The sequence below is a fragment of the Trachinotus anak genome, unplaced genomic scaffold (genome assembly GCF_046630095.1).
Source record: "Trachinotus anak isolate AG129_WGS33_773 ecotype Australia unplaced genomic scaffold, CSIRO_AGI_Tana_v1 ptg000024l, whole genome shotgun sequence".
NCBI classification, from domain to species: Eukaryota; Metazoa; Chordata; class Actinopteri; order Carangiformes; family Carangidae; genus Trachinotus; species Trachinotus anak.
This window is the reverse complement of record NW_027273875.1, coordinates 8,406,940-8,418,882: the sequence shown is the minus strand read 5'-3', so window position 1 is coordinate 8,418,882 and position 11,943 is coordinate 8,406,940. Positions and strand designations below refer to the sequence as shown.

The 11,943-nt window shown below is 43.6% G+C and overlaps 1 protein-coding gene across 2 annotated transcripts; it reads right to left on the bottom strand.

Moving 5' to 3' along the window:
* Positions 1-170: 170 nt before the first annotated feature.
* On the bottom strand, positions 171-11,933 carry arhgap35b (Rho GTPase activating protein 35b). 2 transcript variants are annotated; one of them, XM_071460251.1, is made up of 7 exons: positions 11,794-11,933; positions 5,034-8,951; positions 4,561-4,702; positions 3,696-3,773; positions 3,376-3,507; positions 3,059-3,164; positions 171-2,926 (listed from the first exon to the last, which is right to left on the bottom strand). In XM_071460251.1, the coding sequence occupies exons 2-7, from the start codon at positions 8,751-8,753 to the stop codon at positions 2,515-2,517; spliced, it is 4,590 nt and encodes a 1,529-aa protein (XP_071316352.1). In that variant the 5' UTR covers positions 8,754-8,951; positions 11,794-11,933; the 3' UTR covers positions 171-2,514. The 2 variants fall into 2 exon arrangements, with proteins under 2 accessions (XP_071316352.1, XP_071316353.1); XM_071460252.1 differs by lacking the exon at positions 11,794-11,933 and adding an exon at positions 11,140-11,651.
* Positions 11,934-11,943: the final 10 nt, after the last annotated feature.

Genomic DNA, 11,943 nt, shown 5'->3' with positions numbered 1-11,943 from the left:
CATTGTGTGGCTTTGTAAATTCTTAACAGAAAATTCATTTTTTACAAATGAAGGTCCAATGTCATTTCAAATTCAAAGTTTACAAATTGTGACAGTAATGGCTGCCAGTACCTTTCAAAAGAATCAGTGAAAGTCACACACACACATACACACACCACAGGAAAGCCGAGGACAATTTTACAAGATTTAATTTATTAACTATTATACAGTTCACATAAGGCCTTCATCTTCAAACACTATTCTCAGTCAGACAAATCCCATGGTTTGCTCTTGGTGCACAGTACATAAACTTTCACGTTTCAGCTATTTCACTTTAGTATTTGTTTTGTTCTTGTACTAATTTCATGTTTTAAAACAGGAAGAGGCTTTTATCCTTCTCCCTTGGTGTGTGTTTTTTTAAATCATGCACTAAATTTAAGTGGCCTTGAACCATTCACAAAAATTGTAAAAATGGACTTTCAATCATTGAAATACACACTAGAAATGTTTTCTACCATTGACTAAAGGGTGGTGTTCCCCAACATACAAATAAACAACCATTATAGAGTAGTATGCACTCACTTTTTGCTCATTGAATGGCAGATCTGCCAAGTTTGTGTTGCAGATAGATTATATGCTCCCAAGAATTGTGTTATAATGGAACAGCCGCTTGGTTGGTTCTGTGCCAGTCTTAATGTTACAGCTTACAGCTCTGAGCAGTTTGAGAAGAGCCCTCAGTTTAGCCTGATGAACATATAAAATGACTGACTTCCACCAGCATTGCGATTCCAAAAGTACCACAAGTGATGATCCCAAATACTAATACAACCAATGATCTAACTAGTCTGGTCATTGTTGCAACCAAGAACCATAACAGAGCCACAATCATCCAGAACTTGTATGTCTGATGTTCCACTTTTACTCACTCCCAATGAAAAGACAGTGCGTCCTCTCAAAGTTTAATGGTTAAAATTATCTGATCTTCATTTACAGTGCTACCACTGAAAATGTGCTGCTTGTTTTCCATGAAAAGGGAGGACAATATGCCAGCACAAAACTAATTCACTAGAGCAGGTAAACGGCCGGTGGTGCTTCCTGAATGTGTCTCATTCACAAATATTGAACTTCTACTGGTCATTGTATTGTATAGCAGGACTAGCAGTAACAGTGCGTTGAGAATACTAAACCTTCTGAGTTAAAGGTCCTTAATATTAGATGAATACAAAGAGCTTGGTTTGATAGACAGCCACAGCAACACATCCAGCCACCGATCATGTTTCAAGCGTTTGGTTTCCATGGACACCAGATGGCAATGTAGAGTTGTGTTATGGTATGACTAGGTTACACATTCAAAAATGGCAAAATTTCTCCTTCACTTGACTGATCTCTGATATTATAATGGTCTAATTAAACCAAACTTCCCTAAACATCCACTCTGATCAATCAACAGCTAGAAAGAGGACAAACTAAAAGAAAACTAGTTTTCACATGGCTGGATGAATGAGGAATTTAAGCAGATTCAGATTTCCCATCAACCTAAAATGAGACCTCTGCATCTACTTAAAGAACATAAGTTTTTACAAAAGGATCTTGTTTCACAAGCCTGCACTGATGCCACACTCAACCACGAAACAAACAATATCGACAATTAATCAATGTGGCATTTCTTCAAATGTAACACTACACTATCAAAAAGTGCTTCAGATAAGTTTGTGGATACAAAAACAAGTTTGATGTAAACAAAGTTTGATCTGCCAGAGCTCTGTAGAGGCAATGGGTATGGCTGTTTGAGCTGTGAAATTAAAAACACACAAGAAAACAGTATGTCAACCAAAAAAAAACAAAAAAAAAAAAACCAAAAAAAAAAAACCCTTTTGAGGGAAAAAAACAACAGTGATCATTAAAGTGCATCCCTGGATGTGTACCTACCCCTTCCCTTCCCTTCCCTCCCCATGCTGACCCCTCAAGTAGAGCCTATGAGAGAAACCCCAATGGCAGACAGAGGAACCTCTGCTATATGGAGCACACTGTTGCCCAAAGGACCTAAAGAGGAACAGTCTATAAATCCAGTGGCAGTACTTTCATGAGAAAAAAAAAACTAAAACAGTTTTACACAGATAAAAACATGGTGGTCACAAATCATTTCTTCCAGCTTGGCATAGAGGTCTCTATTTCTTGGTAGTGTAGAATAAGTGGTGGCTGTTGACAGAAGAGAGGCTTGCTGTTGCAGTGACTTCTGTCCTCTACCTCTGCCCTGATGTCAAATTCCAGGCGATCAGGGACTCAGAGGGCAGAGGGAGAGTCACTGTCAACAGTAGCCTGCCCTGATGCACACGAGTACAGATACAAATGGCAGGTTGGAGAAGTTTCTCAGACACTTCCTATCTCCACTCTTCATAACCTAGGTTGTCCATGATCGGAAATGTAGTGTGCAAGTGCACTTTTTTTTTTTCTTTTTTCTTTTTTTTTTTCCTTTTAGTGCGTGTTGGTGATAAGTTCCAGCATCATCATGGGCACACGTGGTTTCATTGTCTCTCACAGTGTCTCTTGTTCGGCAGGGGAATGGTGGGAGTGGGGGTGCTGGTGGAGGGGAGGGAGCAGTGACTGCAGGGGAGACTGCGGGGTGGTGGGTGGGGACTGCTGCAAGGGGCTGAAGTGTGTGGTGGTGTGGGGAGGAGAGGAGCGGTAGCAAGAGTAGGCAGAGCTCCCACTGAGGGTGGTGGTGGGTGAGGCAGGGAGGCCTGCTAGGCCGGTAGGGGAGTCGAGGAGGGGCTGGTTGTAAAAGAAGAATGCACACTGGTGGATGAAGGACTCGATGATTGTCTGGTAGGTGCGTGTGGCAGTCAGGGCGTCCATAGTGGAGAAGTCTGGCCTCATCAGAGTGGGCCAGAAGCAGATGGACAAGTTTTCACTGGTCATCAAGTTCACCCTGCTCAGCTGGCTCACCCTGGGAAAAACACACGATCAGACAACAATTTATTCATTCCCATCATATGGTGCAGAAAAAAACAGATGGGAGTCCATCACAGAAGACCATCAAGTTCACAAAAGTGATTGAAACAGAAGACTGGGAACTTACTTGTGTAAGTGGCTCACTACATATTTGAAGACATCATAATTCTCTCTGGGGAACTTCCTCAGGACATCCTTCATAGTGTACAGCCTCTGTTCTCTGTCATTGATTTCTGCACACACAGAGGGAAGTTACCTTTAAATCTAAGAACTCATCATTGCAGACAGTAATTTGAAACGGTCTCTAATACTACCATGAAAATCATCGTTCTTGTCAGCACTGAAAGAGCTAAGCAGGTCTGCTAAAACCCTCCCTTCCCTCCTAAAGAAATAATCTTTTTATGTTCTTGTAAAGACCCTCCCAGCCCAGCAGTGTTTGCTTACTGAAAGCGTCCAATAGGTCCACCTGCAGAGCACAAGGCACCAGGGGCTCAGGCAGCTCAGAGAAGAAGCTTTTGAGGGCTCCAGCCACAGTGTTTATGGAGAAGTCTTTCTCCACGAGGTCTAATCCATGGTCTACGCAAGGAGAATGAGAGAGTTAAAGGGATCAGAGAAAATTAGCCCATCAGTACTAGCTGTCATCAGGACCGAACAATCAGTTGCATGTCACTCTCCTTTGGTAACACTCTGTTTATGTTTTGATTAGGGAGCCACATAATTACATGTCAAACAGCTGGTTCAAACAAGTCTGATGAGCAACTCACCCTGTTCAAACTGCCTCTGCATGCTTTCCATCTCTGACTTGTTGCCGCTTACACGATACAAACCCTCTGTATTCAGGCCTGAGGAAAAAGAGCGCAGCAGAGAAAAAGGGGAAGACGTGGGCGGGGGGCACAGTGGGAAACAAGCAAAGCACAAACACTTCATTAGCCCCACTGCAAAAAGACATGACAATACAGATGCTGGCAGTTTCTGAAGGGGTACTTAACTGAAACTGAATAAACCACTGTACTACATTCACATCACTTTGCAATTGTAGCCATGAACAGGTCCACTGGTTTAAGAGATCTAACAATAAGCATGTTTAGGTGACTAACAAATAAGATTAATTTTTAGATTTTTGAAGATGTTTGTGTAAACACTGATAAATTGCCATTGACATTATTTATCAGAATAAATGTTTAAATCACATTATGAATACATCACATGCACAGAGGTCAAAAAGAGGTTCAAGAAGCTATTTGTAAGTTTTACCACTGCTGCATAGCCAACATTAAAATTCATAGCTATTTACATATCAGGAATTGTCTCTATCAATGGAAAGCAACCCTTTTGTTTTCCTTCGATTTCTATCATTTCTTTTCTTCTGCTGAAGTTAGCATGCTAACCAGCTAGCTCCAGCACAGCCGGGCCATCTCATTGCTTTCTGATACGGAGTCACTGTGGAGTCCAGTCTACCTTAAAGAATAGTGCTTCTCAGGGGGTGCGTTATAACCTCTTGTATTGTAACCGCAATGATGGGTGAAGCTCTTGGCAAGACTGGTAAGTAAATAGCAGTTAATGCTAATGGTGGCTATGTAGCAATAGCAAAACTCACAAATAGCTCCTTTATAAGGCAAAACAACTTACCTGTTGTCTCAATGAAGCGAACACACTTCTCAATGAAGAGCGGGATAGGTCTATCTGGAGATACCACATTTACTAGGGGGACCCCAAAGTAACTGCTCTCCAGGGGCTTGGGAATAGCTGGACGGGGCTTTGGTCTTGTTTTCTGCGAGAAAGGAAACAGGGATAATTATGTTAATATTATGTTGAGCGTCATTTAATGGCCTCTAACTAAATGTGATGTTCCCCATCATCAGCAAATCAGGAGTTCCTCACATCTAGTCACAAGCTTGATGTCTAGAACCTCCCCAGGACATACCACAGTTTAAACATACACACTGACCTCAATATATTTTATGTTAACTGAAAGAGCGCCATTATACCTATAGAAATTATTGTAGTCTTTCATAAGGACAATATCTAAGAAAAGATTAAAAAGACAAGTAAATGGACTACTTTCTCTGGATTAAAAGATAAAAAGGTGGTGTGATACAAACCTTGGCTGTTCGTCGCAGGCTCTTCAGAATGTTCCTCTTTTTAGGGTCCTCACTCTCCTCATTAACAAGACTTTCTCCTTTTAGGGTCCCATAGTCATCTTCCTTGGACTTGGGAAGAGCTCCCATCTCATCATCACTGCCTATGAAGCTTGTGCGGAAGCTACTGAACTTCCCAAGCCGCTTGGAACGGTCACGGTACAGACGAGGCTTCACCCCCACTGCTGAGAACTTCCTCCTTCGCTCAAGAGAGCTGCTGTCTGCCTCACTGTCTGAGCCATTTCCATTCGAGTGCATCCTGTTAGAGTTTCGGATGGTGATGATTTTGCCTTGTGTGCTGTCATGTGGCACTGAATAGATAATCTCTTCATTGCTAGGGCGGGGTTTTGAAACAGCATCCATGGGTTCAGCATAGTCTGAGGGATCGTAGCCCACGTCACCACCAGGAACCCAGGTAACAGCAGATGGCAGGGAGCGACGATGTCCTAGTGTATCAATATATGGGTTACGGCTTACTTTCCGGAAGTCAAAAGTGACACCCGGTTTAACTCTCACTTGAGGGGGTACTTTGTTGTTGAGTTTATTCTCAAAGTCTCTGATATCAGAAATGACAGAGATGTCACTGGAATCTAAGTCAGGCAGGTTAAATCCCACACTATGAGAAGTGAGTGTGCCATCATAGTATGGTGGCGATGGGTCTACGTCATCCTCTGAATCCAGGAACATGGTGACAGGACTGGGAGAACTGCAGCGTGGAGAGTACACATTTTCATTGGTGCATGCTTCAGCGACGTTATCGTACATGTGTGTGGCCTCCACAATGTTGCGTTTCTCTACCACCTCCATCAGAAAAGAATGGAACATTTCTATCCTGTGAAGGCCTCCCACCACCCCCCCAGATCCACACACCACACTATTGAAACGACCCTCAATCTCATGGGCTAGCTCCTCCCCCTGGATCAGCTGTTCACAAGCATAGTCGCTGTCCGTGAGCTCTGCCTGGCTATCTCCCACTGCCAACAGTTGAACTGGGATGATGTCTTGAACCTCACATAAGAATGCACAGAGAGTCTCCAGGGAAGCTTTTCGAGAGACTGAGTACACTGCAATGTAGCCGTGCACTAACCTGCTCTTGCGCAAAGTGAAGGAGGCGTGGTATGAAAGCAGAGACAGCTCTATAGCCAGCTTGTGTCCACCAACTGTCTGCTCCAGCAACACAGAAGTGCCACTATTAGACATGGGCCTGCAGTGCTGATGCATTAGGAAAGGCGACAGGAGTTGCTCAATGTCATAGGAGTCTCCACACATTAAACACATGACAACGCGAAGGTCTGCCTCTGGGACTGGCTGATGAGGAGAGTCTCTGAGACCTTGAGGCTCAGGGAGGAGGGGTGGGGAGCTGCTACTAAAGGATGTGCTCCTCCTAATATCCAGAAGACTCCTCAGCACCTGGTTGATTTGACTCTCATTGACATTATGGCCATAGCCCACACCCGGGGAGGCAGGGTCTAAAAAGCTACACTGTAGTCTCCTTGCAACTTGCTGTCCTTGTGTTATTAGGTTTAAGGCAGTTTCTCCACCTATATCCACATATGATCCTACACCTCTTTTAGTGACTAAAAGCAGTGATGTTGGCAGCTGTGCCAGCTGGCTATCCCTTCGACCTAGAGTTGACTCCCTTAGTCGCTCAAGGCTTTCAACCACATAAGAGAGGGACTCTTTTGAATTGTACAGACACAGACATCCATGAGGGGTGAAAGTGGGGGTGTGGAAGGAGTTTACTGGCAGACGTACATTTCCTTCAATAGGCCGCAGTGTTAATTCATACATCTTCCCGTCTAACACATACCAGTCATCATTTGTGCAGAGAGCCCTAATCTCATTGGCAAATTCTCTGGCCAGTCCATCCTTCCCCAGTATGACAAGGTTAATTCTGTCAGCCTTGGTGTCTCCAAAATGAGCTTTCACATCAAAAAAGGGGTAACATGTAGGGAAACGTGAAGCTAGGATTTGCTCAATCTTAGAGTCTCCACAGTGAGGACTGCTAGGGCAGGTCTCCTTGGTGGGATGATAGACAAAGTGGATATGCTTCAGCACCAGAGCATCTCTTTCAGCTGGAAGCTTTTGTAGCGCTTTGAACCTCTGTTCCTCCCCCAATACCTCCTGAATTGCCCCCATCTTCTCCTTGCTTGGCTTAGCATCTACCTCAAGTTCATAAAAAAGCTCAGAGTACTCAAGTAAGAGCTCCTGAAAGTCTTCTTTAGCTCGGTCAATGATCTCCTTCTGATGGCGGTTGTACAGGTCCAAGTACTCTGGTTCCTCAAGCCACTGGTAGAACTCTTCATTCATGATAAAGCTGCGTGCCTCCTCCCATGGTTTACCAGGTGTGACAAAGGGAGAGGAAGCTAACTTCTGTTTAAACTCCAGCCTCATCTCTGCTCGCCTGCACTCATTACGCAGATGTTCCAGGTGGGCATTGAATATGTCCTCTGCTTCACCAGTCTCCAGTAGGTCTGAGGGGATTCGCTCATCTTCCATGTTATCAATGTGAGATGTATCCTCCCATGGCGAGTCCTCCAGAACAACAAACCAGTGGGCAAAGTGTTGCTTGGACTCTAAGACCTTCTGTACCCCAGACCAGCTCAGCTGATCTATCTCATCCAGGTCAGGCACCAAAGAACTAAGTGCTAAAGGAAGAGTGCTTAAGTATATTTTGCGGCGCCTCTCAATATGTTCCTGCTTCAGACGGTAGACATGCTGTTGAAAAAGCTTCTTGCACTTAGCTGTCCCCTCCAAGAAGACATATTCTTTGTACTCTGGGGAGGTGTTCATGCGTCGACTGGTGTTTAACCAGGTTTCATTATGATTCTTTACGATGCGGTTGATTAGCCATTCATAGCGATCCTTGGCAGAAGCTATCTGCTGACTCTGGAGCTTTAGGGCCTCAAAATAAGGAATGATCTTGGGCTTGCCCCTGCTCTTATCAATAAGTTGAACCAAAGTGAGAAAGGCAAGGTCCACATTTATGTTTGAACGTGCAGATGTCTCAACTACTGGCAGACTCTTTTTTGTGATAGCAAAGGTATGTGCGTCTTTGATGTAGCGTTCCACTCCTTCATCACATTTGGTGAGGACCAGCACAATGGGCTTCTTCGTCTTGCTAAGCTGACCATACAGATTTGTGACAAATTTCAGCTGGTCATCAAAGTTGCGGTTCATGCCCCGGCTGACATCAACACAAAGCAGGAAGCCATCGACCTGCAGCTTGCCCTCAGGCATTTGTTTTTGCTCAAAGTCTTGCTCAAGGCCCAGCTGATCTGTACAGAAGTACATGAGCTTCTCTGCTGAAGCTAGCTTGGTTGCGGCTGCTCGTTTAATATAGGGCTGCATAGCAGTGCTACGGTGTGGCTGAAACGTCTGGTCATCAATGAATTCAGTTTGTTCCACAACATGCATCCTGCACTCAGGCCCCTCCTCCAGAACCCGCGACACCTCTCCCCAAAACAGAAAGTGATCATTATTAACCACTCGACCCCCGAAGTCACTGGTGCTCAACACTGATGTGTGGTCCAAGTAGAAGTCATCAGCACTAGGTCGCACAAACCTATTGCACAGACAGGACTTCCCAACCCCACATTGCCCCTTCTCTTTCTCTGTTCCTGACAAACCCACCACAATGAGGTTGTAAATGGGCGATCGGGCATCTTGCTTTTTCGCCATCATAGTCTGCTGATGATCATCCTGCCATAAACAGGCACTGTATAAAGGAGTTCACTTGAATGTTTGTCCATAAAGTTGCTGATCCAAAGGGGAGATCAGATTTCACTTTCTTCTGGGGGGTGGGGGCTTCGATTTTAATAAATAGCAGTGCAGTGATATGAGCGGAGGGTTCTTTCACTCATTCCTTAAAGGAATCAGACCCTGTCAAAAAAACAAAAAACAAAAAAGAAATCAGATAAACTGGCCGAGCAACAAAATACATTTTAAAATAAAAAGGAAAAGAACAGAACATTTGTAAAAACCCTCAATGGAACAAATGTCACAGTCTTAGCCCGAAGACATATTAGGTGAATATACTAAAAATAAAAACACATCATTGTTGAAACATGCTACTTTATGTGGTAATGGACTAGTGTTACTGACAGCACTTTTGATTTCAAAATGTTAAACATTACCTTTTTATATACCTATCCTTCTCAATTCCATTATCATTATTAATAGAGATCACTCATTTAGTGGTCACTAATAATAATGGAAAATAAGAATGAAAAGAGGCACATTTTATTTCATTTTGTGCCAATTTTCTTTGCATACCAGATGATATTGAAAGAATGGACCCCCTCAATGGTAAAGCCTGGGTATAATGTTTAAGAGCAACTCGTTTTGCCTCTTTGATTCTGACTTCAACTGGTTATTAGGCTCTAATTACTTTCCATAATCATGACTATGGCCTTGATCGTGTGTCAAGTCTGATCATTTGCCAAAAGCAATTAACTAATATGTGTGAAATCACTGCATTACTATTATCACTGTACACACCAAGTTGTCATCAAACACTGCTGTAGTTTTGCCATCATATCTTGCCACCACCAAAAGCATAACGAAGACAGTGTTACAGGACCAGTAATGGCAACCAGTCACTGTATCTCCTGAGAGGGGTCATGGATTTCAGTTGTACAAGTAAACTCAATTTTAAATGAGGAAGCACACTGATTTTTGCCAATTTCATTAAATTGTCAGGCAGATTTATTGTCCACTCCGGGGCTGCAACTATTATTCTCATTGTTGAATTCATCTGCTGAGTATTTTTTCTAATTATTTAGTATAAAACTGTCAAAAATGTACTTCACATTTTCCCTGAGCCCAAGGTGGCATTCTCAAATTGCCTCTCTGTCTGAAAAAAAAACCCAACACCCAAGCGTATTCAGTTTACTATCATAGAAAACTAAGCCAGCATATATTCACATGTGAGCAGCAAGACCAGTGAATCTGTTGACATGCTTGAATAGTTCTTCATTTTGAATCACTTTGATTATCAAAAATTTTGTCAATCAATCTCAAATGATCAACTAATTGATTAATTGATCTGTTTCAGCTCTGATCCACTGCTGCGAGATGAATTCCTGCAACATCAAACCAGGATCAAAAGAATCACATTAATCCAACCCGAAAACACATTGGGAGTGGTGCTCTTTAAATGACAGTGTCAGCTGATCAGTGAGTAGGGTGACAGGCATAAAAATGAGTGTTGTTATCACCTCAGTCTCCATTTTTCAGCCTACCTTAACACCTTTTCCAGCTAAACGAAACAACAGCCATCAGCACCATCTCCAAAAACACTGAATGAATAAAGAACTTGCGAACAACAGATACATGTGCAATCTATGAGAAAGGAAAACTGAATCTGTCCACCCTGTTAAGACACTTAATGACGAAACTCATTATAGCTTTGATGAATGCTTCCATTATTATAGTAGCCAACTGATGCAATTCTGATACATTAGTCAGCTCATAGTTCCTACAGAAGGGCCAAAATGACCAACCACAATTTCACCTAAGTGTAATGTGACCCACTGGAGTCAAACCTCACGACAAAAAGAGGAATTACAGGCTCATGATGACACGAATAAACTGTCACATGAAGTGATCACACATTAGAAACAAACAGCTCTGGCAGGGTCAAAAGCAACCGGCAGTCCACACCGCTCAGCTGAGCCGGGCCTGATATCCAAATGAACAGACAAGTTCTCGGCAAATAAAAACAACCCGACAGCCCTATCTCGCAGCATCAAAACAGTCTACTAAAGCGCAGCTTCAAGCCATTTCATTTACATAACCTACTTACCGAGATAAGATTTTGTAACGTTATATGTTGCAAAGGATTAACAGTTAACATGGGCTTTAGGGTGCACAGAGAGGGGCTGACCACGCCAGGCCTGCCGTCTACATAATGAAATTAGAGCCGAAATCAGGGTTAGCCTACCTTCTCCACACCGACAGAAAACGTTAAAAGGGGGATTTATTTACCCAGGTGTCTGGGGTGTAGCACTCGACAGCTGCGCTAGGAAATCGCCCATAAAGAAGAGGAGAGAGCATGCAGGGTACATACCAACGCATTTCTCCCTTTCTCCTCCTGCATCTGTCAGGCCAGCGCTTGCCGCAGCCCTCGCCGCCTGATGTGCATTAGGCATAAAGCCGCAGAATACACTATGGCTCGTCTCAGTCCACAGATAATACTGATAATACCGTGCGATGGTGTAATTTGATTTAAATATCAATTACCCATGTCTGGATTCGCTTATTTAGCATTACTGTTTTCGTTGCAATTAAACACGGGGAAGGAAGAAATAAATATCCCAAATAATAGAGCGATCCAGTTTTGTTCTTGCAAGAGTTTTTCCTCATGAGAAATTCGGGCGTATGAAAATCTTCTTAGCCGTCTCCTTCTCGGTTCACCACGTTGCTTTTTCAATAATTATTCTGTCCATTGTTGTGCCCACATAATGCTGGGCCGGTCGCGCAATCGAGACAACGGTGAGTTTGTTGCAATCCCCGTGGTGCTTCGTCTGAAATACGCTTCCACTGCAACAGAAATTGTTCATGTCCTGCTCAATTTGTAAGCAGATTGCGTGCGTGAAAGTGGTATTTCAGCCAGCTTTCCGATAATGGCGGCGGCCCTCCTCCTCCCCGGACCTAGTTCTCCTCTTCTTTTCTTTGGGAAAAGGGAGCTGTGGAGACAGAGGCAGCGGAGAGAGGGACTCACCCAGCGGCGCCCTCACACAACTGCAGCAGGTCGGTCCTCTGCTGTCGGCTCGCCAGTATCCTGCTGCCTATGCGGGGGTCGTTACTCAGAAGTAATCGATTTCTCGATATTTCATCAGTATGGCCACAATTGCTCCATACTCGCCCGAAA